General features: G+C 29.2%; 1 protein-coding gene across 1 annotated transcript in view; it reads left to right on the top strand.

Annotated features, from left to right (window-relative positions):
* LOC123293001 (serine/threonine-protein phosphatase rdgC) overlaps window positions 1–27,341 on the top strand; it is a 162,985-nt gene that overhangs the window by 99,342 nt on the left and 36,302 nt on the right. Inside the window, exons 7-9 of the mRNA XM_044873716.1 lie at window positions 16,481–16,647; window positions 24,672–24,708; window positions 24,789–24,938. Coding sequence (XP_044729651.1) covers window positions 16,481–16,647; window positions 24,672–24,708; window positions 24,789–24,938 — 354 coding nt within the window. The remainder of the gene's footprint in view (window positions 1–16,480; window positions 16,648–24,671; window positions 24,709–24,788; window positions 24,939–27,341) is intronic.

Genomic DNA, 27,341 nt, shown 5'->3' with positions numbered 1-27,341 from the left:
TATCATTACTGCATTTACAAAAAAACTCTAAATGAACTGAAATTTTTAACTATATCTTAAAAAAAAAACAAATGGATCGGGAGCCCAAGACTGAAGTGCAATTTCATTCGCTTTATATTGCCACAAAATTTTTATAAATTATGAATATTGATTATGTAAAATACCAATAAAATGTCATCTGTGCATGGGAAATAGAACTATTGTTAATTTTAAAGTACGACCGCTATCTGTGAACGGCAAATAGAACTATTGCTAAATTTTTAAACACGAGCGCTATCAGTGAAAAGAAAATGAAATTGAAAAGGAATTGAAATATTGTTATTATAAGATAAAAGAAGAAGAAAAAGCAACGACGTTTCAAGTTTCGTAAAATTCTAATATAATGACGTCATATATTTTTACCGATCCACTCTTCTTATTTCTTTTTTGATTGATGCGTGTAAGTAAGTTTCACTACAAAAATCTTCAAAATAAATGCCAATAAATAATGAGAGAAAAAAGGTATGCAAACATCGCAAGGTATTACAATTAAGGATAACCCTGATGTCGAATTGGCCATATTACACATAAAAATGTAAAACTTAATTTGAAAGTGAAATTAAAATTGATTAGAAAACGAAGAAGTTATAAACAATAAAAGATTTCATTCAAAGGTTGTCCATCTCCTTTTAGCAAAACAAAGTTTTATATATAATCTCTATGACGATACCCACGTAGCACGTCTCTAGTGGGTATCTTCCTCTTTGTTTAATTAGGAACTTTAAATGTTCATATCTAGCATCCAGTAAAAATTGTTCACCTGTATTGCTAAAAAAATTACTTGTTTTTATAAAGTTTATAGATGGGAAGATAATGAATACAAAAAACAAAAAACTGATGCACAACATTAAATTTAAATCAAACTATAAATGATTTAATGATTGAGAGTATAAATTTTTGCAACACAAACCAATGGTCTGAATACAAAACCATTAGAACAGAGTCTGAACTCACTTTTTATTTTAAACAGTAAATTATAATAATAATGGAACATACATGAAGTACACTAGAATTCACTCGCCTGCAACGCTGAATGAATTCAACTTTCTTCAAAGTAAAGATTCTCCGTCCTCTAATATAAGGAATTTCTGCCCTCGATTTTTCGATTTCATATGTAATAGATTCTTAAAACTCCGTAGTCCTTTTACGCTTACTCAATCAACAATTTGGAACCAAAAACTGTTTTTAATTCCCATCGAGGTCTTTGGTCCTGTTCGGTCTTCAGTGGTCGTTGTGTAGTAAATGTAGTTAGATTTATACCCCCGTTCACTCAAAAAATATAAAAATTAAAAAGCATACAGCCCTTCAATTTTATTATTTTCAAGAATTCCATAATATCAATGAGTAAAGGACCCCACAATATTAGATACGAAAATGGCTTTCTGTGAAACTTTTTCCTACCCACCCTAAATGTTGTTCAGGTTCTTCTGATTAAAATATCTCATGGCCACAAAATATTTTAACGGGTAGTTATCAAGCTACGAGTGATCAAAGCTACACATAAATTATAGTTATTTAGCCCCCGTAACTCGAAAACTATTCGTTCGGGCGGTTCGAAATGTTTCACAGAAAGTCATTTTTCTAGTCAAATACTAAAACTATATTATATTTGTAGCTTTGATCGCCTGTAGCTGGAAAACTACTCGTTAAAATTTTTTGAGATCGTGAGAGCTTTTGATTAGAATGATTGAAAGAACATTTTAGGGTGGGTTATAAAAAATTTCACAGAAAGCCATTTTTCTTTCTTATATTGCGGAATCATTTAAATAATACGATTTTTAGAACAAACTTTTTCTTCCCTTTCATCCCGTTTCAAACGTTCGGGAGTTAATTAAAAAAAATAAACAAAATAGCCATTCATCCACAAAGCTCAAAGTATGCTCGTACCAAATTTTATCAAAATCGGCCCGCCTGTTTAACCATAAAATCTAAGCAGACAGACATACAGATGACTTTTCGCATTAGTATATTGAGGATGGGTATCATGATACTTAATTATTTCTAGTCGAATAAAGCAAAATAACGAACCTGTTATATTAGTAAACTGTATGTACCTATGCATTTAGTCTTATTCAATTTCTAATGGTAAAGTAGGTTTGTCGCACCTCAATTTTCACCTAATTATAAATATCCATATTCATATCAGACTGTGTCATGTTTACACGCTCAAATATGATATTTTTCTTTTCAAAACAGCTCATTTGTTGTTTCTTTTTAATACCCACTGTTTTTATACCATGTATATGAAATATACCAAGGTATATTAAGTTTAGTCCCAAGTTTGTAACGCTTAAAAATATTGATGCTATAAACGATACTTTAGTATATGTGTTCATAAAATCACCTAATTAGTCCATTTCCGGTTGTCTGTCACCTGTCGTCTGTCGTCTGTCTGTCATCACGATTATTCAAAAACGAAAAGAGATATCAAACTGAAAATTATAATTATAGCGTGCTGAGGACATAAAAAATGAGGTCGAGTTCGTAAATGAGCAACATAGGTCAATTGGGTCTTGGGTCCGTATTACCCATCTTGTAAACCGTTAGAGATAGAACTAAAGTTCAAACGTAAAAAATGTTCCTTATTAACAACTTTTGTTTGAAACATTTTTTCGTAAACATCACTGTTTAACCGTGAGAGCTCAAATTATGCGCAAATTGTATTATTATATGGGTATATCAGTTATATGTGTGTGACATATATGTATGTCTAATGTGACGGAGTAATCAACACTTAACACACATACATGTTATTTCAACAATTAACTCAGTCACTTGTTTTAAGTATATAAATTATACTTTATTTTCAACAGACAGCGATGTCATATACAGGATGGGTCATTTTAATCTATAATGGCTAATAGCTCGTTTTGTAGCTAACCAATCAAGAAATAACTTACACAAAAATTGTAGAGTTTGATGGGGTAAATGATGAAGTTGATCCTCATAAAATAACTAACTAATTTTTCTTCAAAAATTTTTTCGCCATTTATTGCATTTTATCGAAGGAAAATACGCTTAAAGTTTATTGCTAATTGAAGATCAAAGTCATGGACACAGGCGAATATCCTCTATTGCTCTTGGCAACTTTTGGCTAAAATATTTTTCCGTAGTAAGCGCGTTTTCTTTCAATTAACTACAATAATGACATATTTTTAAGTCGCAATTCCTCCAAAAGTTGACGATATACGAAAAAATGGAAAATAGTTTTTTTTTTTATGAGGATCAACTTTCTAATTTATAGTATTATTCTATCTCTTACCGTTAAGGATCTAAATTGGCTATTAAAGAAACACGAAGAAGTAGGTCCAATTTGATGTCAGAACATGTTGTTTAAATTTTTTTTATTTGTTAACTGCAAAGCGAGCTATTAGCCATTATAGATTAAAATGGCCCACCCTGTATACAGTGCACATTTAGATATTATTTATATTTTGGTTGTGTGATAGGTGTCTCTGATGAATTCAAGAACCATGGCTAAATTTACGTTAGATTCTCTTAGGTTCTCTGCTATGTCATTTGATAAATTGGTTTTGCTTCTTGCTTTTTCGTATTTCTTGCTTACTGTTAGTATGTGCTTAACGGTGAGATGAAATTGCATTAAATACTTATTGTCTATTTCTTGAACATCGTTCGTCTGTATTTCGAATAATTCCCGAAAATCAAGATTCATCTTCTCCACTTCTCTCATTCTCTTCCGTCATCAATATTAATGACAACCCTACTTTTTGTTTGCATTTTATATTATTTGTCAATAGATAATATACTATCAACTCAATATCAACCATAATGTTTGTTATATATAGAGTAATATAACAGAAGTATTAAAGTATTCTTACTTCATTAAATGGCATTTTTATTATGACACTAGATAAAATCTGTTGTAAAATCACCTATTTTTGTCACTGCAATAAGTAGGTACTAATAATACAACGTGTTCTGTTATTAACTGCAGAAACCTAACTTCTCAAAATAAGCTTATCAAGAGCAACAAAAAAACTCTTTTCCAAATTTGGATCTGAGCCTTAATTTGGGAGCTACAGGTATGACAAAAATTGATAAATTTGATTAATCACTGACTATCATTCGATAACCAGTAGCCAATGATAATCAGAAGATATTATTATAACATGATTTGATTGGATTATATTATTTTGCAAAAACATTAAATTATTGTACTTAAACAAACAAACTATGTGACAATGGGTGTGGTTTGTTTGATTTGGTCCAATGATAAGTTGTTTACTTATAATTATTATCAGATCCTTTGGAAAAGAGTTTTTTTGTTGCTCTTAATAAGCTTATTTTGAGAAGTTAGGTTTCTGCAGTTAATAAAAGAACACGTTGTATAATATATAATATTATATGTAATGGAATTAATGGATGTAAAAGATTTAAATGATTACAAATTATTGATCAATGATTATCAATTCCATTTCTAAATTCAAAGAGAGAAATTTGAATCCCGAAATCTGGGGAAAAAAAAGCAGCAATAAATATATTTGTTAATTTTACACCAATTGTTAAAATCCTTACAAAATACATACATTCGCAATATAACGATTTAAACAATTTTTTTTAATCTGACCGTCATTTATATTAATAAAAAACTGAAAGAACTGACCTGACCCCAGGTGTAAGTTTTGTATTTTAAAAGTGAAAACTGTTTAGACAAAAGCACTGAACTCGCTTGATCGTCATGCTAAACCGTTGAAACTAAACGCTAAAAATTCAATATTCAAATATTCATTCAAACTGGTAGATCAATGATATGGATTCTGGACTATAAAAAACTTGCGTTCGAAACCCAACTCAGTTTAAATTTTATACCATGCATATATGTTATATGCAAGGTATACTAAGTTTAGTCCCAAGTTTGTAACGCTTAAAAATATTGATGCCACGCACAAAATTTTGCTATAGATGTTCATAGAATCACCTAATTAGTCCATTTCAGGTAGTCCGCCTGTCCGTCCGTCCGTCCGTCTGTGTATGGGTCAATTGGGTCTTGGGTCCGTAGGATCCATCTTGTAAACCGTTAGAGATAGAACAAAAGTTGAAATGTAAAAAATGTTCCTTATCAAAAAATTAACAACTTTTGCTTGAAACATTTTTTCGTAAACATCACTATTTACCCGTGAGAGCGCCATTAGGCGGAAATTTTATAGTATGTACCATACTTGAATATCAGTTATGTATGTGTCACATGTATGTATGTGTTATGTGATAAAGTAATCAAAACTGACTATGCATGGTATTTCAACAATTAATTCAGTCAATTGTTTGTTTTCACTTGTTTTTAAATTACTATTTTTAATAGTTTTTTATTCTCCAGTTAATAATTATTTTAATTTCAATTTACAAATTATGAAATTATATAGAGATATAAGAAATTATATAGAATAAATAGTAGAAATTAACGTCAAGATCCAATTTGCGTAGCAAAAAGAAATTGTAAAATTGTTCTTTTTCAAAGTAAAATTGTTTCATAATTTTTAGAATTAAAATTTAATCTTTCTTAGAAGTATTTTAACAATAAATGTGACTGGCATCAGGATCAAAGTCCCGACCTATTTTTCGAGCTAGGATCACTCTATAAAACAGCTAATATTAAAAAAAAAAGTATCTTTTGAAATCTGAACATTTTAAAATATTGAAAAATATAAAAATAGTAAGATATTATAGTTCCACTAAAAATGAATGTTGATTTTTGTCTCCTTATATATAAATTCCTTTTTAATAAGGTGTAACTCAATCTTGTAAACGTTTAATTCGAATTCTACTGTACCGAAATTTTACTATATATGTGCATTTCAATTATTTTTTATCCAAATCAACATTCTAAATCGGATTATATATAAAAAAATTTTTTTATATGAAACTGAAAATGATTACTTTTGACGTTTAACATTCCAATCAAAACGATTATCGACCTACAAAAATGTTCAGGTGACAGATAAATTTATCAATAATCATTCAGATATAATAAATACCGCATGTTTACAAAATATAATCACCCTCTTTTAATAATCAAATTCTTAATGTAAATCGAATTATTAATCGAATCCTGTATGCATGATTTTTATCCATAAATTGGGTATTTTCATGAAAATGATTTTGCAAATAAAACTAATTTAATAAATTCTTTGATATACATAAGATGTAATAAATGTAAAAGTAAGGATGTTTGTTTGTTTGTTTGTTTGTTACGCTTTCACGCAAAAACTAGCGAATAGATTTGAATGAAACTATACAACAATATAGCTCATACATCAGAATAACAAATGGGCTATAATTTATAAAGATATATTTTTTTTTAAATTAAATTTCTTCTGACATTTTACTGTCCCATCTACGATCGTCATTTTAAACTATAAATTAGAGATTTCTGTACTGTCTGATTCCGGACTATTTTAATGACTATTTTACACTTTAAAAAATTGAAAATTGTGCAAATATTTTAGCTGTGTAAAACAATTTCTTCGAGTGTCTCGGAAGGGAAATAAGTGAGATCAAGAGAAGTGGACGCTTTAAAGTGGTGGTTTTTACTTTTAAGCCCAAGCTAGTAAGTAGATAAATGAAAATGAAAAAGTGTACATATGTATGTATATATATTCAATAATTATTGTCCACGTTTTAGTGCAATAAATTGTGTTTTTTTAGCAATAATTTTGCCTTCAAATAGAAAATCAACATAGAAATACACGGGAAAAAAAATATAACCCGCATCAAATATTATTTCAATAAAAATGATATAGAACAGTTAAATAAACACGTTGAATTTTTTTTAAATAATTTTAAATTTTAAGAATACATATAAAATTGAAATATATATATACAAGACTATCTTAATATATATATTTCTTGTGTGCGTGTGTATGTGACTGAACTCCTCCTAGACGACTGGACCGATTTCGATGAAATTTTTTGTGTGAGTTCAAGGGGATTGGAGAATGGTTTAGATTTACCATTCGGTCCACTACAACTGTTTTTAAGGGTTCCACACCAAAAAAGTTAAATCTCATTAAATGGTGGGAGCGCATATAAATCATATCACATTATATTACAACTTACTATGTGTACTATGTATTTTTTATTGTCAATAGGCATTTATTAGAGCCATATGCGAGCGCAGCGAGCTCCACTGCCGAAGGCCAGGCCAAAGGTCGAAGCTCAGGCCGGTCCAATAAATGGGAGTTAAATTGGGGTTTAGCGGGATGAGTGTAGCAGACAGGCTAAACGTAGTATAGGTATTAATGAATTGTAGTTACGTTTCCACAGGACAACGTCTGTTTGGGCCGCTAAATAATTTTGTGAATTCAGATGTTTTTTTAATTAATTTTTATTTGTAAGGAGTTTTTGATTGTCAACTAAAAATATTGTACATCCAATGGCATTACGATAAATTTAGTTTTTGTAAATTAAAAAAAAATAAATATATATGTTATAAAATGTTTTGAGTGCAAGCTTTTTCACCTTTCATTAAAATGAGTTAAAATTTTCATTTACGATGCTGTTATTTATTTAACAAAGTAATAACTTTTCAATAATAATTTTCATCAAAGCGGTCCAGATTGTTTCAGCTCATTAAAAAAAGACGTGTGTACAGGACAACGTCTGTCGGGTCCGCTAGTATCTCTATATAAATCATAAAAATTATACTCATATTTCATTGAAAATATATTGATTGGTTGGGAAAATACTAGTTTGTATGCTATACCTACTAATCCAATTAATCTGCGAAACAGATGGCAAAACTGCTGATCAGAAAACAAAAACTACGTTTTATAGAAGAAAACAAGCCAAGTTAGGGCTAATCAATGGCTATGTTAACCGAAAAAATTCACAAAAGTCAGAAAAACGGTTTTCTTACAATAAACAAAAAAGTTAACGTCCAATGTAAAAAAATTAAATAAGAAAGTTCTAGATCTCAAAAAATCCATATAAATGTCGTCTGGTAAGTCCGATTTGGATGCGTTGATTTCGAGAAAACTTGAAAAAAGAGCGAAAATATTCATTTTTAACCGAATTCAAACAAAAAAGGAGGAGGTTATCAATTCGACTGTTTTTTTTTATGTGTGTTACCTCAGAACTTTTGACTGGGTGAATCGATTTTGATTCTTTATCCATTTGAAAGCTGGTGCTTCCCGTGTGGTCCCATTTCATTTTGGTCCAGTTCTGACCACGGCATCCATGAGATAACTATAAAAGTCTTAAACTTGCATTAAGTATGCACGGCAAGAGAACGAATAAGCCAATATCACGCCAACCAATTTCGATGATTCTTTTTTTAGTGATAAATTAGTTAGTGTACTTCAGATTCACTAAAAATCACAAAATAAAAAAAAACTTTTAACAAAAAGAAAACCGACTTTTCCAAAACAAATATGCACTAAAAAGTAAAAAAATAAAGATATATAATGTAGTTAAAATTATTGTTATTTTTGGAGTCGGTGTCAGCCAAGCTAATGTAACAAACTGTTCTGTCAGAGTTGTTTTTCTTTTGAAGTCGGTTTTTTTTTTTTAAGTTTCTTTTATTACATTTGTTTATTGCTTTCTTTTTTTTTCGATTTTAAAGTTGAGTGATAGGTTCACAAATGTTCAGTTTGATTTTTAGCCAAAAATTTAGAAAATTTTTCGAAGTATTGAATTTTTTCGAAAGAAAACAACTTTCCTTAAAACTTTCCCCTTGGTCAAGGGATTATGGTAGAGAGCTTTTCGAGGCTTAATCTCTTCGTCTAGACTTCTTCGACCATGATATTTTAGCAACAAGTGAATTTTTCATGCCGAAATCGGACCTCGAAACAGTGCATATATCTGGAACATGAACTTTATAAACCTTAAACTAAACAGATAGGCTGTATGATAACGTATGGTTAGAGAGTCGAATTTTTTCGGTTCGGGGGTCAAAAAATATTTCTTTTCAACCTCTTCTGAAACAGAAACAAAAGAAAATTATGCAGATGCCAAATTATTCTACAGCTTTGAAAATGAAATTGTTAAAAATATAATCCAATAAATTCAAACTTTATAATCCAATAAAGTTTGAATTATGCACACATTCTATACATAGGTACATGGAATTATTTTCAGTTTTTATATATAATATAATATGTGTATAATAAAAATTTGCAGTCACATAAATAATGGATATAACTTATTTAAACATATAAATATTTTAAATAATAATAATAAATATTATATTATTTTATATTAAATTACGGACTATTAAATATAATTTATTTTCATAATATTTTGATATATTATATTACATCTATGACTATGAAATAAATATTGAATATAGGTACGTTAGAGAAAACAGTTGTTCATATTGTAATAAAATTGACGGTAAGTTTTACTTTGTATGAATAAATATTATCTTTCTGAATTATGCGCAGGCCTTCAATTATTGTGAGAATTTCTCTCAACATTAGACTGACGTAAGCAAAAAAATATTACAATCGAAATTTTCAGGCCTATTCTTGAAGGTCTGTTGAAGTTTATTTGTCAAAAATATTGAAATGTCATAATATTTAACTGTGTAATAATTTTAGTGATAATAATTAATAATTATTAATTAATTTTTATGATAAATTGTAATAAATGCAGATGAGTTGTTGGCTATTACTGCAGATGTCGCTGTTGCCTATACCTAACTATTTTTATGAATTATTAATATTACAATTTTTATTGAAAGCATTCTTACTGATGCATAACCTATAAGTATGTTTATTATCTATATAAAATCGTCATTTTTAAAAAGCAAAATATTAACAGCACAATTAATAAATATGATTATGATTATTTTGATTTTCTTTCTAAAATTATTCACTAATTCAAATTCGTACTCAGTATGTTAAAGAATATTTAATGCATGAAATATTTGACGCATGTGCAGATTGAGCAAATTTTTCATCACGGGATTAAAGATTATCGAACGGTTGACGGTAGTGCTGACTGGGTAATCCTCACCACCCCCATTATTGAACACGAAAAATCAACTGAATTTCCAAAACAATCGCATAAATCAGAAAAGAGCTTTTTTGTCAATTTAGACCGTTGTTCCCCAAATTGAAAATATATTCACGTGGATTAATTTTGTTATTTTTATATGCTCTTCATCAAAAATGCAACTCTTATATCAGCAAAAAAAGAGTAATAGAAAGAAGGTCTATAACTAAATTATATGCTTTGAATAAATCGAATATAAAAATTTCCATAAATAAAAATATATTCATAAATATAACAATATGATAAGCTCACAAAGAAAAGAATAAATAAATAACAACAAAACTCAACTCTCATTCTTCATAATTTAGAAAAGTAAATCGGATTTGTTAGAATTGTAATAGTTGATTGGACAACTGTATACAAAAGGAAGCTAAATTTGTATAAACTTGAAACAAATATAAAGAAAATGCTACAATAAAAATACTTCAATCAACGAGGCAAAATATAAAATATTGATGTTAAACAAACAGTTTTTTGCTTGTTGAGTATAAAAAATTTGATGTGAACTTTCTTGAACGCTTGCTTTAGCTAGATGAATTCGAATCAGAGATAATCAAAATGAAAATTTGTATTAAAAACTACACTTCTTTTAATTTTCTATGGTTAAAAATTTTCGAGTTACGCGAGAGATAAGTGCATACGTGCATTAGTGTGAACCGTGACGTAAGTAAGAGACCTGATTTGTATTCAGAGATACATAAAATGGATATTTCCGGTAAAAGCTCTAAAATAAAACGTAAGAAACTGAATTCAATTATAAGAATTTCTATACATTGTAAATGTGAAAGTAACATTGTTTGTTTGTTTATTTGTGACGCTTTCAAGCAAAAACTAGTGAATGGATTTGATTGAAACTCGACAGTAATATAGCTCATACATCAGAGTAACACATAAGCTATAATTTATAAAGATATTTAAATAAAAAAAAAAAAATTTATTTCACTGCACCATCTATAAGCATCATTTTGAACTATAAATTTAAGATTTCTGTAAAAATGGTAAACGTTAAAATATAAAAAAGCAATTCATAGCCATCTGTTTTGATGTACTCAATGAATTATGACTATTTTACATTTAAAAAAAATTCAAACTGTATTACATGTATTTTACTTGTGTAAAACAACCCCTGCCTCTATTTCGAGTGTTATGGAAGGAGGATAAGGGACAGCAAGAGAGGTGAAGGCTATAACGCGGTGGTCTTTACCAGTCTTTACTTTTAAACCCAGCGAAGCAGGCGACTATCAAGCTAGTCTTTGCCTAGCTGGTCTTACTCTACAGCAAAGAAAACAAGAGAAAACAAACAATTGACTGAGTTAATTGTTGAAATACCATGTATAGACAGTGTTGATTACTCTGTCACATTACACAAACTTACATGTCACACATATATAACTGATAATCCCATATTAATACATAGGTACTATAATACATAGTGTTGATGCGCAATTGTTTGTTTTTTTTGACGTCACGTAAATAACAAAAGATATTCATTTTTAAATAGACACACACACAACTGATATTCCTATATTAATACATACTATAAAATTTGCACCTAATTAACGCTCTCACGGGTAAACAGTGATGTTTACGAAAAAATGTTTCAAACAAAAGTTGTTTAATTTTTGATAAGGAACATTTTTTACATTTAAACTTTTGATCTATCTCTAACGGTTTACAAGATAGGTCCTACGGACCCAAGACCCAATTGACCTATGATGCTCATTTACGAACTTGACCTCACTTTTTACGTCCTGAGTACGCTGTAAAAATTTCAGCTCGATATCTTTTTTCGTTTTTGAGTTATCGTGTCCACAGACGGACGGACAGACGGACGGACGGACAACCGGAAATGGATTAATTAGGTGATTCTATGAACACCTATACCAAAATTTTGTTCGTAGCATCAATATTTTTAAGCGTTACAAACTTGGGACGAAACTTAATATACTATGTATTTCATATATACATGGCATAAAAACTTAATATACTATGTATATTTCATATATGCATGGTATAAAAAGAATTATGACCTGGTTAAAGTTTTGTATAAAATGCATGCCAATTTAAACTACTCCGCAAATAGTTTGTGTTTTCATAAACAAAATTAATATATATAGAGTTGCAATAAATGTGAAATTCCTCTTGACTGTAATAAAGTATGAAATAAAATGAGCAAACTTCATATAGAGAAAAAAAATACCTATCTTAAAAGCTAAAACAAAATTAATTGAAGTATTGACTCTAAGACAATACAAACAATCGAAAATGTATTCTACAAATAATTCTCAAAAGTTTTCTGAAACATGTTTTTTGTATGTATCATACAATATGCCAATTTCAATACCTTACACAATACTGCACAATTCAGCTGGAAAATCTACTTAAGAAATACCTTCCAAATGTAGCACATATGACAATGTGATTATAGATAGCAACAAAGTATGAAATCCGTCAATTTTTTCATTTACTTTTCTATCTTTCTAACAAGACAATGTGCTAGAAAACTGTTGCTTATTATCAAATGTTACTCAACGACTTCTATGATAACAAGATTTTTGATAATGTAGAGCAGTGTTTTTCTTTTTCATGGCGCGACTCTCTAAGTAATGAAAATTATTTTGCGATCCCAAAGAGGAGCGTGACCCACACTTTGAAAAACACGTGCTTGTGTTGTGCGTAGATGGTATATTCTAAAATATTTTATTAAGGGGTTATATCAGCAGCGCAGCAGCGAGAGAAAAAAAACAAGTTTTTTTTTGGGAAGACCATTTATCTTACATAAATATAAAAACGTATACATTTAGGACATTTCTAAATTTTAGGAACCCGCTGGCCGATTTAAAAAATTTGATAATGTACTGCTCTTGAAGGCGATTTCCTGGAGGTCCTCCAAAAAAGGAAGTCTGGTGGTGAGCACCATATCTCTGGTTTGGGTTATTCAAAATGAATACAAGTATCAATTGAAAAAAAAATTTCAAATTCTTTATAAAATTTTCAAATTCAAAGTGGTCTAAAGTATGGAAATAATTTTCAGAAATCTTATTCTTTCGATTTATACCTGGGGAAAACATTTAAGAAGATTGTATAAAAATTCGAAACCGATCGGTCGAACCATTTTGAAGAAATCTTACTGACTTTGAAAATGCTGTTTCGAGAAAAACGTGTTCAAAGTTTCAAAAGAAGTTTTACACTCAATTCAGTTTTTTTTTTTTTTTTTTGACGTGTTTATATTCATGAATATTTCTCGGATGAACTTGAAATTTTCTAAGAATATACTTAAATATAGGTAGGGTTGACCGGGGCTAGTTGTGCAATTGAAATACCGCCGATACTACGAATCGTACGACAATAGATCAAATAAACGAAAGAGAGGTAGTGGTGTGCTTAGTTCATCACATCATCATAGAATGACTAGCAGTTTTAGAATTGTTTTTTAAAACAATGTCAAATAATCGTTGGACAAGCCGGACAAGCCAATTGCGATGATAAGTTAATTTAATTATCTATTTAATTTTAATACTTACGTTGCTCTAAGAATAACGTTTTTTTTTAGATCTCCATTTTTGTAAAAAAAAATTGTAGTGGGGTTAGTTACTGGGGCTAGTTGAGGAATTAGCTACTGGGACTAATTGAGCAATTTATTTTGCCATTTTACTTTCTATTTGTTAAAATAATATTTCATTTAAGGATGAGAGAATATAAGCCGAAAACAACAAGGACTATTGACACTCCTCAACAGCTTTAAAATGCTCCCAAAGCTTTAGAATTAAAAAAATGACGGTGAACAACAAATTTTTTAAATGATTATATCTACTACGAATGGCGGGGATATTTTATGGATATTTACCAAATATTCGTCGTCGTTAAATAATTCAAATATACGAATACATTTATGATTGATTTATAAACGGGGACTTTTCTAAGGTTAATTTATTTATTTCGAACCCTGCTCAACTTGCCCCATACACTAGCTCAACTTACTCCAATAATGGGGTAAGCTACGCAGCTGCGACTATCATCACTTAAAGCTAGTTTTCTCGAAAATAATAAGAGATATCGAAAATTTTCTAAAGACGTTTTCTAATGGAATTAATGGACAATCTGTTGATATATGAATCAAATAAATATGATTACTCGTTAAGAAGCTACAACTCTGAAAGCAAAAAAGCTGCTCAACTAGCCCCGATCTACCCTACTACATTCAGGAAATGTAAAAAAAGCGATTCTTTGAAAATTCTAACTGGATATGTCCCCTTAATTTCAATGCGATTTCTTTTATTTGAAAACTGGATTGTTCCTCCTCAATAAAAAAAATTATCGATTGTTTAAAAATTTATATCTTTTATCTAATAATTATAGAGATCTTCACATAAATGAGAACTTAGAAAAGTCCTGTTTTACGTCAAACGTTTTTTATATTTAGAAAACTTCATAAATTTTAATTATGTTTTACGGACACTACGGAGTTTGACGCATTTCAATTTTGTGCACTACGCTGTTTGACGAATTTCACCTTTGTGCTAACTACATGAAACATATTGATGAATGACAACAAAATGCACACAATATACAGTGTGTTCAATTAAGGATGTATGAGCATGGTAGTGGGGGCACAAATTTAAAAATAGATATTTTCAATTTTGATGATAAATTTATATAATTACTTGACGATATAAGACGAAAAGTAAGAATAAAATTTTTCGATATCTGGCTTAATTTTCAAAATATCGAAAATTGAAAATTTTGTTTACTTATTTAGCTTTCGATATTTCGAAAACCAAGACACATATCGAAAAATTTTATTCTTATTTTTCGTCTACATTCATGAAGTTATAACAAAATTCATCATCAAAGTTGAAAATAAGATAAAAATAATTTCAACCCTTAATCTACCCTGCTCTTACATCCCTTATATGGTCGGTGACACCTACTTTTTTTCTTCTCTAATTCATTGCTAATATGTTTACTTTCTATTAAAAAGTTTTTTTTTAATTTGTTTTCATTCATTCCAAATGAAAATTATCAAAAACTTCCAAAATATGTCGTTTTTTGAGATTCCTCCATAAGAGCCAATGTACTTTATATCGATTTTTAATGACTTTTTTCTTAAAAATTTGCACGGATACCTAAGCTGAAATTTTAACCACATATTCTTTGAGTAAAAGACTACCTACAAACAAATTTTGAGCCTTTAAATCAAACATTGTTGTCATGCTCATACATCCTTAAGTCGACACCATATGAAAAACTTTTTTATTATTTGTTTTATGAAAAAAAGTTATTATTGATAAAAAACTAGGTACACGGTAAGAAATTTTTTGTGGATATCTGTATGTCAATATCGGTATGAATGCTATACTGTGAACTGTATTGAGGAACATTAGCACAATAGTTATGGCGAACGAATAACGAAATATTGTCGAAATTGTAAAAAATAGGCACTTTACTCTTGGGTAATATTTTCATTTTACGACCAAACTTCGTATACGAATTCAAAAAATTGATATCTGATTAGTTCATATTGCGTTCTAGGCCATGTAGGACTTTTTATCAAGAAAATTGTTTTCATAAAATAAGTAATCTTCCGTATGGTGCTGGCTTACTTGGATACCCTGTATATAACGAATATTTTTCACGTTCGATGAAAACAACTATTTAACACATTTACATGCCTTATAAATGTTCACTCAAGCGAAAAATCTTTCTTGTTATTTGACATTTTTATCGTGAAATGTAATATCTTAGGTGTGCGAAGGGAATCAAATTTAATATCTCGCTATTCACCACTGTTCCACAATTTTGTTTAAATGATTTTCTGGAATTTTTCTAGTTTTATTTATTTATGGGCTGTTCTACTTTTGTTCTATTGACTAAACTGAGTCTGATTTCGGTTCGAATTTTTGTGTGCATTTGGCCATTTATTAACTACGCAAGCCTAATTTTGACAAAAAATCCGTTGTACCCGACTAATTAAGGTAGTAGCAGCACGGTACTGGGGACCCAAATTTTAAAAAAAAATATTATTTTCAATTTTGATGGGGAATTATGTTATAACTTGATAATATAAAACAAAAAGTAGGAATCAATTTTTCGATGTCTGGAGTAATTTTCAAAATATCGAAAATTAAAAATTTCTTTTAATTATTTAGCTTTTGATATTTCGAAAACCAATTCAGATAACGAAAAATTTTATCCTTATTTTTTGTCTACATTCCTGAAGTTATAAAATTATCATCAAAGTTGAAAATAAGGTAAAAATAATTTCAACCACAAGTCTTAACTTGCCTTGGCGCTTGTACTACCTCAAAAAACAGTGATTTTTATAAACTATGGATTTACATCTAAATCAAATAAATCGTTTCGTTTTGTTAATTTTATTTATGGTCACACGTGGAATTGATTTTAATTTTGTGATTTTTTTCCTTTCTAGAATGGTCTTCCATCTGCAGAAAATCCTTATGTATTTAATGGTGATTTTGTGGATCGTGGTAAAAAAAGTTTAGAAGTTTTACTATTATTATTGGCGTGTATGCTTGTCTTCCCTGGGGGTGTCTTCCTCAATCGTGGTAACCATGAAGATCACATTATGAATACCAGGTGAGTACAATTTTTAAAATTTAACTTTGTCAAGAAAATCATTTAAAAGTCAACTACGAGAAAATAAAAGTCAGTTTATAAGCTATATACGACAATATTGTTTATTGGTGGATGGTCAAACTGCTACAACGGCTAAAATTTCTAGCCCACTTTTGCCATTTTATTGGAATAATGCTCCTTTTTGCGCGTTCGGCGGATGGGAGCTCGAAAAAAGTGCCCAACACCGTCCGATCGACGCTTTTTTATAGTTTAATATCAACCAGATTAGTGGTCGAGCGGTCTAAGGCGTTAGTCTTTACTGTCTTGCTACTGACTGGGAGGTTGCGGGTTCGAATCCGGGCAGCGGCAGAGTGAACAATTATAATTAATGGGGGCGGTAGAATTGATCACATTGTCGTCGCTTGGATAAGAACGAAGTAACCAATTCCACCCACATCATAAAATGTAAGTGTATATATACGGATGTAGTTAAATAAATAAAGATTAACAAATAATGGTGTGGGTGGCCTCTGTTATAGTCATATGTCAGAAAAACGGAGGTTAAACCCCATTATTATTATTATTATAGTTTAACATCTTGAAATATTAATAATATTCCCAATGAGGTCGTGGTCTTATGGTTACGGTGCCCGCTGCTATGGGAAGGAAAGGTTGTCAGAGCAGAACCCATTCTCGTCGGTTAAATTTTTTTTAAATTAAAAATACATAAATTATGACGAAAATAACATAGTGTTCTACGACAGCTCGAGCTCTTTTCTCTTGAAAGCTTTTAAAATGGCCTTTTTGGAGATTTTCCACACATTAAACTGTTAATATCTCGAAAACCAAGAAAAACGAAAAAATCACAATGATCCTTTTTGATGTTAAATAACCCATAGAATCAAGAGTAACTTTTACTTGATTCAAAAAAATGCCATTTAACTGTTTCTTTGGAGGGGAAGGGGTATACAAAAATTGGACCAATAGGGTTTCTGGCAAGATTCACAATATTAATCTATAAGCTTTTCTGGTCAAGAATCAATTGATAAAATGCGGTACTCATTTTTTGCACCCACCATCCAGCGCCTCGACCCCATCCAGCGCCTGTTCTAATAAAACAGGAAAAACGATAAATATATCAACATATCAACAAACCAAGCACATCCAACTTGATAGTTTAAAAAGTAAATCCGATTTATTAGAATTATAACAATTGTTCAGATAACTTTATAAAATAGAAAACTAAATTCTTTAAATGATCAATCAATGACACGTAAACAAAAACTTACATTGACCCCACAAACCATACTTTTAAATTTTATTTAGTTTTAATAAAATCAATATAAAACTGATTATAAGTTTTTGAATGTTGCATAATAACAGTTTCCCAAGTAGAGGCGGATTAAAAAATTTTGCGTCCGCAGGAAGTTTCCAAAATTAGCTTCTCGCGGTAATAAAAAATTTATCAATAAAGATTTTTTTCAAGTTCTTTATTTCGTAGAATCAATCGTTACTAACATACTTGCTATATTTTGAACTTCTTTAGTCTTAAAATTGATCAAATTGCTTAGAAACGAAAATCTACTGTAAAAATTGCTGAAAATTCTGTCTATAATTACTAGATATGGTGTATTTCCCTTCCTTTGTGTCTTTTTCAGCTCTCGAACCGAAAAAAGGGTGTTCTAATAACTTTGACCGCTATGTGTGTCTGTCTGTCTGTGACATCGTAGCACCTAAACGGATGAACTGATTTCAATTTTTTTGTTTCTTTTAAAAGGTCTTTTAATGGGGAGTGTTTTTAGCTATGTTTCAAGTGTGAGGTTAGGGTTCCGTACCCGGAACAACTCAAAAATAAGCGATGATCCCCAAAATCGGTGCAGTTTGGAGAAGGCTCTAAGGAAAAAGATAATTTAATGGAGAATGTTCTTAGATTCGTTTTTAAGTGTAAGTTTCACTTGTTATATTCTTTGAATCTTGAGTTTTAAGAGTTGCTGTTCATTTTTATTAAAATTTCTCCTTTCTCCTGAAATTATGTACCATGCACTACACCAGCCTATCTCAACTATTAATTACATGAATTTTGGATATGAAGGGTGGAATCGAACCCGCTACCTTAGGATTTCCGCGTACGGAATTGGTAACGCTTTAACCAACTTAGCTAGAGGGTTAACTTTCGACTTAAAATTAACCAAAAAATACATTCTTAAGCTATGCACATCGAGTGATGGGACAGCTTGTATATCTGCCTACTTATGGTCCAGTGTACGAAAACTTATGGGAGGTATGGCTGGCTGTTGATGAAATTATCCTCCTACATACAAATAGAAACATTTTTATTTCTTTTGCTATTTACTTTTTGCATTTATTTTTATTTATTTAGACTTAATTCATAAAAATGAAAAGTATACCATCAATTTTTATGTGTATGGCATCATGATGGCCTTAAAAATAATATGTAAATGAATATATATGTACATATATGATTGATGATTATCGTTAATGTACTATGGATATAAAAAGGATAATGTAATGGAATACCGATGTATGTATGTAAACATAATAGTCCAAGCTCCATAGCAGTAACAAATACCACATAAAACGAGCGCCAATCGGTGATAAATCGAAATCTAAATAGTTTAACAAAATCTTCAATTTTTGAAAATTACTCCAGATATCGAAAAATTTTATTCGTACTTTTCGTCTTATATTGTCAAGTTATAACATAATTCATCATCAAAATTGACAAAAAAAATTTTTTTTAAATTTTTGTCCCCACAACCGTGCCCTTACATCCTTAGTTAACCGAGCACAACGGTTGTTTTTGTTTTCAATAATTTTTTAAGGTTTTAACTTTAATTTAAGTAGTTTTTTAATTAATTTCCACCGACTAGTATTGGAAAAATCTATGAAACCATATGATCTTTCTACTGTTTTCCCATATAAGATCAATGTTAAATAAGCCTACTTTTGAAGTCATTTATTTATTCAAATAATCGGGCAACTCCCCCTAAAATTTTTAGAATTGCTAGACTTAGTCCAACTTAATGTACAAAAAATCAAACCTGTAAATCCAAAATAGGGCATATTCATGAAATTTAAATTTGGTGCAAATATTTTTCTTCCGTAACTTTAATGTCTGGTCATTTCAACTAAACCATTATTTTAGTAATTAATATCATTTTAATTACTTAAAATTATTTAATAAAAGTAGAAATTCAGTGAGGGCATTTAAAAAGAGATTATAGTATGGGCTTGTCAAATTTGTTGACATACTGTATGATATTAATTACTTACATTTTATTTGGTATTTCATTAAATTATACTATTCTACGGCTTTTTATTAGAAAACTTAATAATAACGAGTGTAAATTCATTTTTTTAAAGTGTAAATTATACATTGAACTGTCACCAATTGACAGATCACGTATTTATACGTCATCAACAGAGAGCGCCAAAAAACTGCGTTTAAATATCTCAAAATTATAATGTATTTTAAATATTCTTTTACACTTAAATACAGCATTTTTAAGCAGTATTTATATTTTTTACTTTGTTATAACGATGTAAACAATGAATTAAAAATAATATTAAAAAAAATATAAAAGAAATACATGAACATTCCCTATTGCTCTGGCGCTCGTACATCCTTAAAAGACCTATGAATTTTTGACAATTGCTATTTTATCAGAATTTTCAAAAAAAAAAAAAAAAAAACACATAAACAGCTACAATTATGGTAATGTTTGTTTTTTCATCCCCGACCAAATAGAGGGGTGCTATCAGTTTAACGTGTTTGTGTAGTTGTGTATTTGTGTTTGTCTGTGGCATCATAACTCCTAAACAAATGAATTTATTTTGATTTTTTTTGTTTGAAAAGCAATTTGATCGAGTGTGTTCTTAGTTGTACATGTTTCAAGTACGAGTTAAAGGTTCTGTACCCAAAACCACTAGAAAAGAGGTGATGATCTTCAAACAGTTGAGTAGATTTTCTTGAAACATACCTAAGAACAATCTCGATCAAATTAACTTTCAAACAAACAAGCAAAATCAAAATACTCTCATCGGTTTAGGAGCTACGATGCCCCAAACGAATCGATCAGGCTAGATTTTATGTCGATGATTTCTTGAAATTTTTTATTTATTATTATCGAAAAAATTGGATTCTTTCAAAAAATGTGTTTTGTTAACTATTATTTCTTATTTTTAATTGTTTGATGTTTTATTAAGTATTTGTTACTGCCATGAGATCTTGGATAGAAGTATCTATGGAGCTACTTTTTTTTATTATAATGTATTTCAGAATAAGAAAAAGGTAGACAATCAATTAGTAAAGGTATAAGAATTGCTGAAGATAATGTCAATGTGTATATGATAAACATAAAATACGTTAAACTAACAAAAATTAGGGTTATATCAATTTACAAAGGTTGCTCAAGTCATTATTTTTAAACTCAAACTTTCTGCCGCTTTATAAATAAGCTCAGTCAATGTGGTCAACATTTTCTTTCATTGGGCATATATATGACAGAGCGGCCATATTCGAGATAGGGGAAATAAAATTTAGTAAAAATTGAGAACAATTTCATTTCTCACCAAATAAACTCCCTAAAGATCGCACAAACGTTACATACTGCTGATAGATATTTCCCTTCTTTCCCTCCTCCCAAACGACCGAAAAAGCTTAATATAGTTTGATTGATATTAGTCGGGAAGTTAAGGGGGGATATGTCTGCTAGCATTACGTAATATTTGTACGATCGTAAAAGAACTTATTTGGCAAAAAGCATAAACTTTTTTCAATTTTTACTTTTGTTTCTCCGCTTTCCTCTATCTCGAAAATGGCAGCTCGGCCATATATATGTTCTATAAGAAAAAATGCTGCACATCGAATCAGGACCTTATTTACCACGTGGCAGAAAGTTAGGGTTCATGGATTTTTTTACGTGCTATATCCTACACCTTTCACAAAAAAGCTACGATAAATGTTGATTTGTAAAAAACATAACTAACTATAATACAACCTTTTTCATTTCTATAATCTGCGATATCAGACTAATCGATAATAAATTAATAATGCAACATCCAGCACGTTGTGTGGGTTGTAAAATAACTGACCAACGTGCTTATTAAAAATTCTTTATTGTTTGTTAAGAAATATTTTTCTTCCTAGTTTATGCATAAAGCTATATTACTTATAAGTAAGTGGAACTTTATATCATGCCTGGAACGATGATAAAATTAAAAAGATATGATAATAGTTGAATATACGTATAGTGAAATAGGATCAACATTACAGTCGCCATAAATTTTCTCAATCGACATTAAAGGATAATCCACATATCTCTTATATTGTAATCGTAAATAAAGTTAGCAATATCGTTACACTGAAAAAAATTACTATGTTGCAAGGTAATATGTTTTTAACATGGTAGCAAAGGAACTGGTTTTTTTTACAGGTTTACGACTTAATACAAAATTTACATTTTTTAACAAGAAAAATTTTTTTTGTATTTTTTTATTAGTTTTAAGCAAAAAATGTACTCTTCCGATTTTTTCTCTGGGCGCATAGTATATTTTGAATTTTCGCATTTTTATGGCAAGAATCAGATTCAGCGACCTCAAAAACCTACCGAACAGCATCGTTTTCTGAATATATTTATTTTAACTGTGTTTTATATTATCGGGGATTGAAATAGGGATTTAGACTCAAAATTGAATTTTTTGGCCGCCATTTATAATTTTCTATGATTACGTGATCCTAAAACGTCGGGAACATAAAAGTCGAATTCCCGAAAAAAAGAATAAGGTAGGATCACAAACTAATTTAAGGACTTTTCCTAAATGCAATTACTAACAAAATAAGCCGTATTAAATCAAAATCGGTGCATTATCAAAAGAGTTAGTTAGTCGAAACCGATTTTACATTCACTAACTGTACTTATTGCCATTTTCGAAACTTGGACTTTGAAAACCGTATAATTTCTACATATGACATAAAGTTGTAGGATTTCGCTCGTACATTCTAATGATTCATTTAATGATAAAAAAATTGGCTATTAAACTATTCGAATAAAATTTGTGAATGTACATTTGAAAATACAGTTATTATTTTCTAAAATACAGGGGTCGAGAACTTTTCGAATATCCTGTATATAAAAAACAACAATATCGTATAATGACGTCATATAGTGTTTTGTATATTGACATCTTATATTATAACAAATTATCACTATCCTTTTTAAAAATTATTTAACTTTTGGTATAGCGCCAGAAGCAAAATCTTGTTTTTAATTTGGCATCATGCCAATGCTAGCTTTAAGGATTTGAAAGTCCTCCTACTTTCTTAACAATAAAGCGGATATACCTACACTAACTTACTTGTACGCCTACATATTGATACTTCTTATTTATACCCATAAATATTCTGTTAAAGTTGTATTTGTTTAATATATAAATTATTTAAGATTGAAAAAGTCCCAAGGGATAACCAACCAGGATCCTCCTTTCTAATGTGACATTTCATTTTCAGAACAAGAGACGATATTACATCTAAATTGTAAAACTTAGCGTACACACATTAAATATATAATTTATAATGCTGAATTCAAAACAATATCATTTTCATTTAACATTTTTCATTATAATCACAAATTTTTCTGCTTAACAAATACAAGTGAACTTTTTTCATCGGAATTATCCTTATTTAGATGTAAGGAATGACCCATGAAAAGTCTATTCAAGGTCAAAGGTCACGATCAAGGGGTTTTTTCAAATATTTCGAAAACTATTCAGTTTTGTTTGTGAGTTAATTTTACATAAAAAAAGGTTCTATTCCAAATTTCTGTAGAAGCAATAGTTTCGAAACATTTAACTGAGAAAACATAAGTACCTAAGTCGCTTACTCTACTACACGAAAAGTATCAAAATTATTTTATAAATTAAATATTTAAAATAAAAATAAATAAAAAACAAGTGAAAACAAACAATTGACTGAGCTAATTGTTGAAATACCATATATAGACAGTGTTGATTACTCTGACTCATTACACATACATACATGTCACACATATATAACTGATATAGCCATAACATCATACTGCATAGTTTGCGCTCTCACGGGTAAACAGTGATGTTTACGGAAAAATGTTTCAAACAAAAGTTGGTCATTTAAACTTTTGTTCTATCTCTAACAAGACCCAATTGACCTATGTTGCTCATTTAGAACTCGACCCCTTCTCGAACTCGACCTCACTTTTTACTTCCTGAATACGCTGTAAAAATTTCAGCTTGATATCTTTTTTCGTTTTTGAGTTATCGTGTTGACAGACAGACGGACAGACGAACAGACAACCGAAAATGGGCTAATTAGGTGATTTTATAAACACCTATACCAAAATTTTGTTCATAGCATCATTATTTTTAAGCGTTTCAAACTTGGGACTAATCTTAGTTTACCTTGCATAAAACATATATGCAAGGTATAATAAACAAATAAATTTAAAAAAATTAATATTTTGTTCTTTTAATATTTTTATAAATAATTTGTTCAGCCAAATATCTTGAGAACTATGCTTGAATTGACTTGAATTGACTTGAATTGATTCTACGGTTATTTTGTATAGAAACTTTTTTATGAAAAATTAACTAACACAATTTTTAGGAACTGCCATAAACTGAATAGTTTACGAGATATTTCAAAAAAACCTAGTATCGCGACTTTAAAAACAAAAATTGCGAGATGTAAAACTTCCCATCAATTTCCATACAACCATAATATACCACAGCGAGGCGTGGCAGGGTACAGCTAGTGTAAAATAAAAACGAATGGTTTTCATAACTATGCCATGAAGAAGAAACTATGATATCGAAACAATTGTCGTAAATAAATAATTTTTACAAAAAAATTGAAAAATAGTTGTTTATATTACGTTCAATATTTTAAACAGATAATACTAATGTAAAATAAATTTGATAAAATAAATTTTCTTTATTATTCTTTAATTGTAAATTGATTTATTTAAAGAATTTGTATCCTTTGATTTCAGATATGGTTTTATACGCGAGGTTCAACAGAAATATAAGGTATATTTCTTATTGTAAAGTTAAAAATTTTAAGTTTATTATTATTAGGCGTGGTTCTAATTTCTCATATTATTTTTCAGCACAATTCAGAACGTTTGTTAAAATTAATAGAAACAGTCTACAGGTGGTTACCCTTAGGAACAATTGTCAACAATAAAGTGCTGGTGGTGCATGGTGGTATTTCAGATACCACGGATCTTGATCTCATTAAAAGTTTGGATCGTGGAAAGGTATGTTTTTTATTAAAGTGAAACTTTTTATGGGACGTTTTTGTCATGAGAGTTAACTCGTAGAGTTTAACAACATTGTTAAACTCCTTGTCTCTTTCTTATTACCATTTACTCCAGCAGAGTGAGAGAGGCCGTGGGACTTGATAACTGTACATATACCATTTATTTATTAAACAAGGATAGTTCAAACCTACCTACATTTAAATCTTATATGTCGATCTTTATTTATTAAATGTTATTAAAGTACATATACCATTATAAAGTACTGTACATATACCATTTATTTATTAAACAAGGATAGTTCAAACCTACTTACATTTAAATCTTATATGTCGATCTTTATTTATTAAATGTTTTTACAATAAATTGTAAATGTTTGTATCTACTATCTTTTTTACTTATATAGTTCTTTTCTTAATGTAGAATGTTTATGTATATGTAATATATATATATATATATATATATATATGTATATGTCTATTAAATTATTTCATATTAAAAATTTTTTAATATTGTTTTTATTCTCAGTTATTGTCAATGAAGATACAAAAAATGTATGCGTCAGTCCAAAACTAACAGCGTCAAAAGTGAAACTTTTTATGTAATTCAAAAACTGTCAATGAGTGTACAAAAAATTGACTGGAAATTATAATAAAAATGATTTATAATAAAAATCAAGAAAAATCTACAGACTATCCCGAATTAATTACTACGGAAGTTTCACTCGTACGTACTATTATTTACATATACATAAAACTATATACATATACGTACAAGTGAAACTTCCGTAGTAATTAATTCGGGATAGTCTGTAGATTTTTCTTGATTTTTATTATAAATCATTTTTATTATAATTTCCAGGCAATTTTTTGTACACTCATTGACAGTTTTTGAATTACATAAAAAGTTTCACTTTTGACGCTGTTAGTTTTGGACTGACGCATACATTTTTTTCTTTAAACAATACTTTTTCTTAATATCTGGGCATAAATGTGCTTTTCGAGCATATTAATCTTAGAACAGGAGACGGTAATAGGTCGAACTTCACCTATTAGATAAACAAATGAGATATATTTTTATGAAATGTTATTGATTTACAAACACCCCTATAATAGCTTTTTTATCGAAAAATGTTGATGGCTATTTTTAATTAAATTAATTCTAATCAATTTTTCCATGAACATTTTCTTGCAGGTAAGCCTATTTTTTCGTAGTTATCTTTCTTCTGATACAAATTTCGATTGGTTAACAGATCGCTATAGAGCAATAATCGAAATTGGTATCAGAAGAAAGATAATTAATTACGAAAATAATACAGGCTTGTCTGCAAAAAACTGTTTATTGAAAAATTTGATTCAAATTCATTTAATCAAAAGATCCATGAACACTTTACGATAGATAAAGGTATCACAGGCATTCTTTATAAATCAATAAAATGTCATAATTTTTATGTTTTATCTCTAAAATTAAACTCTAGAAAACGGAAAGGTTTATTCTTAGACGGTCGAAAAAAAACGTTTATATTATATTATTTTCTTTAAACATCTCAATAAAATCTACAAGGCATATTTGGTCAAAATTTTGTCGGCTATTTTACTCTAGAAATATTAAACTCTGGAAAGCGGAGGAATTTTTAAGCGGTAGGTACCCTGCCCATCAACTCAAAATAGGAATTTTGGGTAACCTACCTACATAGGTTCAATTTTTTTTTTAATAATTTAAACAACGTACACAATTATATCCTGGTGTTACCGACAGCAAATTTGTGTAAGCTTCTGTAATAAATAACAACAATAAGGAATATTCATGTATTTTTTTTATTCATTGTTTACACCGTTATAACATAGTAAAAATATATAAATACTGTTTAAAAATGCATTAATTATGTGTAAAAAAATATTTAAAATACAGAATAATTTTGAGATGTTTAAACGCAGTCTTTTGGCGCACTCTGTTGATGACGTATTAATATGTGACCTGTCAATTGGTGACAGTTCAATGTATAATTTACAATTTAAAAAAATGAATTTATAACACAGAATTTACACTCGTTATTATTAAGTTTTCTAATAAAAAGTCGTAGAATAATATAACTCAATGTAATACCATACAAAATATAAGTAATTAATACCATACAGTATGACAACGAATTTGACAAGTTAATACAATAACGTTATGTCCGTTTTATAATTTGAATTTCCGTTTTAGAAATTTTGAATTACTCTCACTGAATTTGCACTATTATTAATTAATTTCAAGTAATTAAAAAGATATTAATTACTAAAATAATGGTTGAGTTGAAATGTCCAGCCAATAAAGTTACGGAAAAAAAATATTTGAACCAAATTTAAATTTCATGAATATTCCCTATTATTTTTTCCGGTAACCAGCAATATTCAAAAC

This window comes from Chrysoperla carnea, chromosome 2 (assembly GCF_905475395.1).
Source record: "Chrysoperla carnea chromosome 2, inChrCarn1.1, whole genome shotgun sequence".
NCBI classification, from domain to species: Eukaryota; Metazoa; Arthropoda; class Insecta; order Neuroptera; family Chrysopidae; genus Chrysoperla; species Chrysoperla carnea.
The sequence above is the reverse complement of the archived record's forward strand: the minus strand, read 5'-3'. Positions and strand labels throughout refer to the sequence as shown.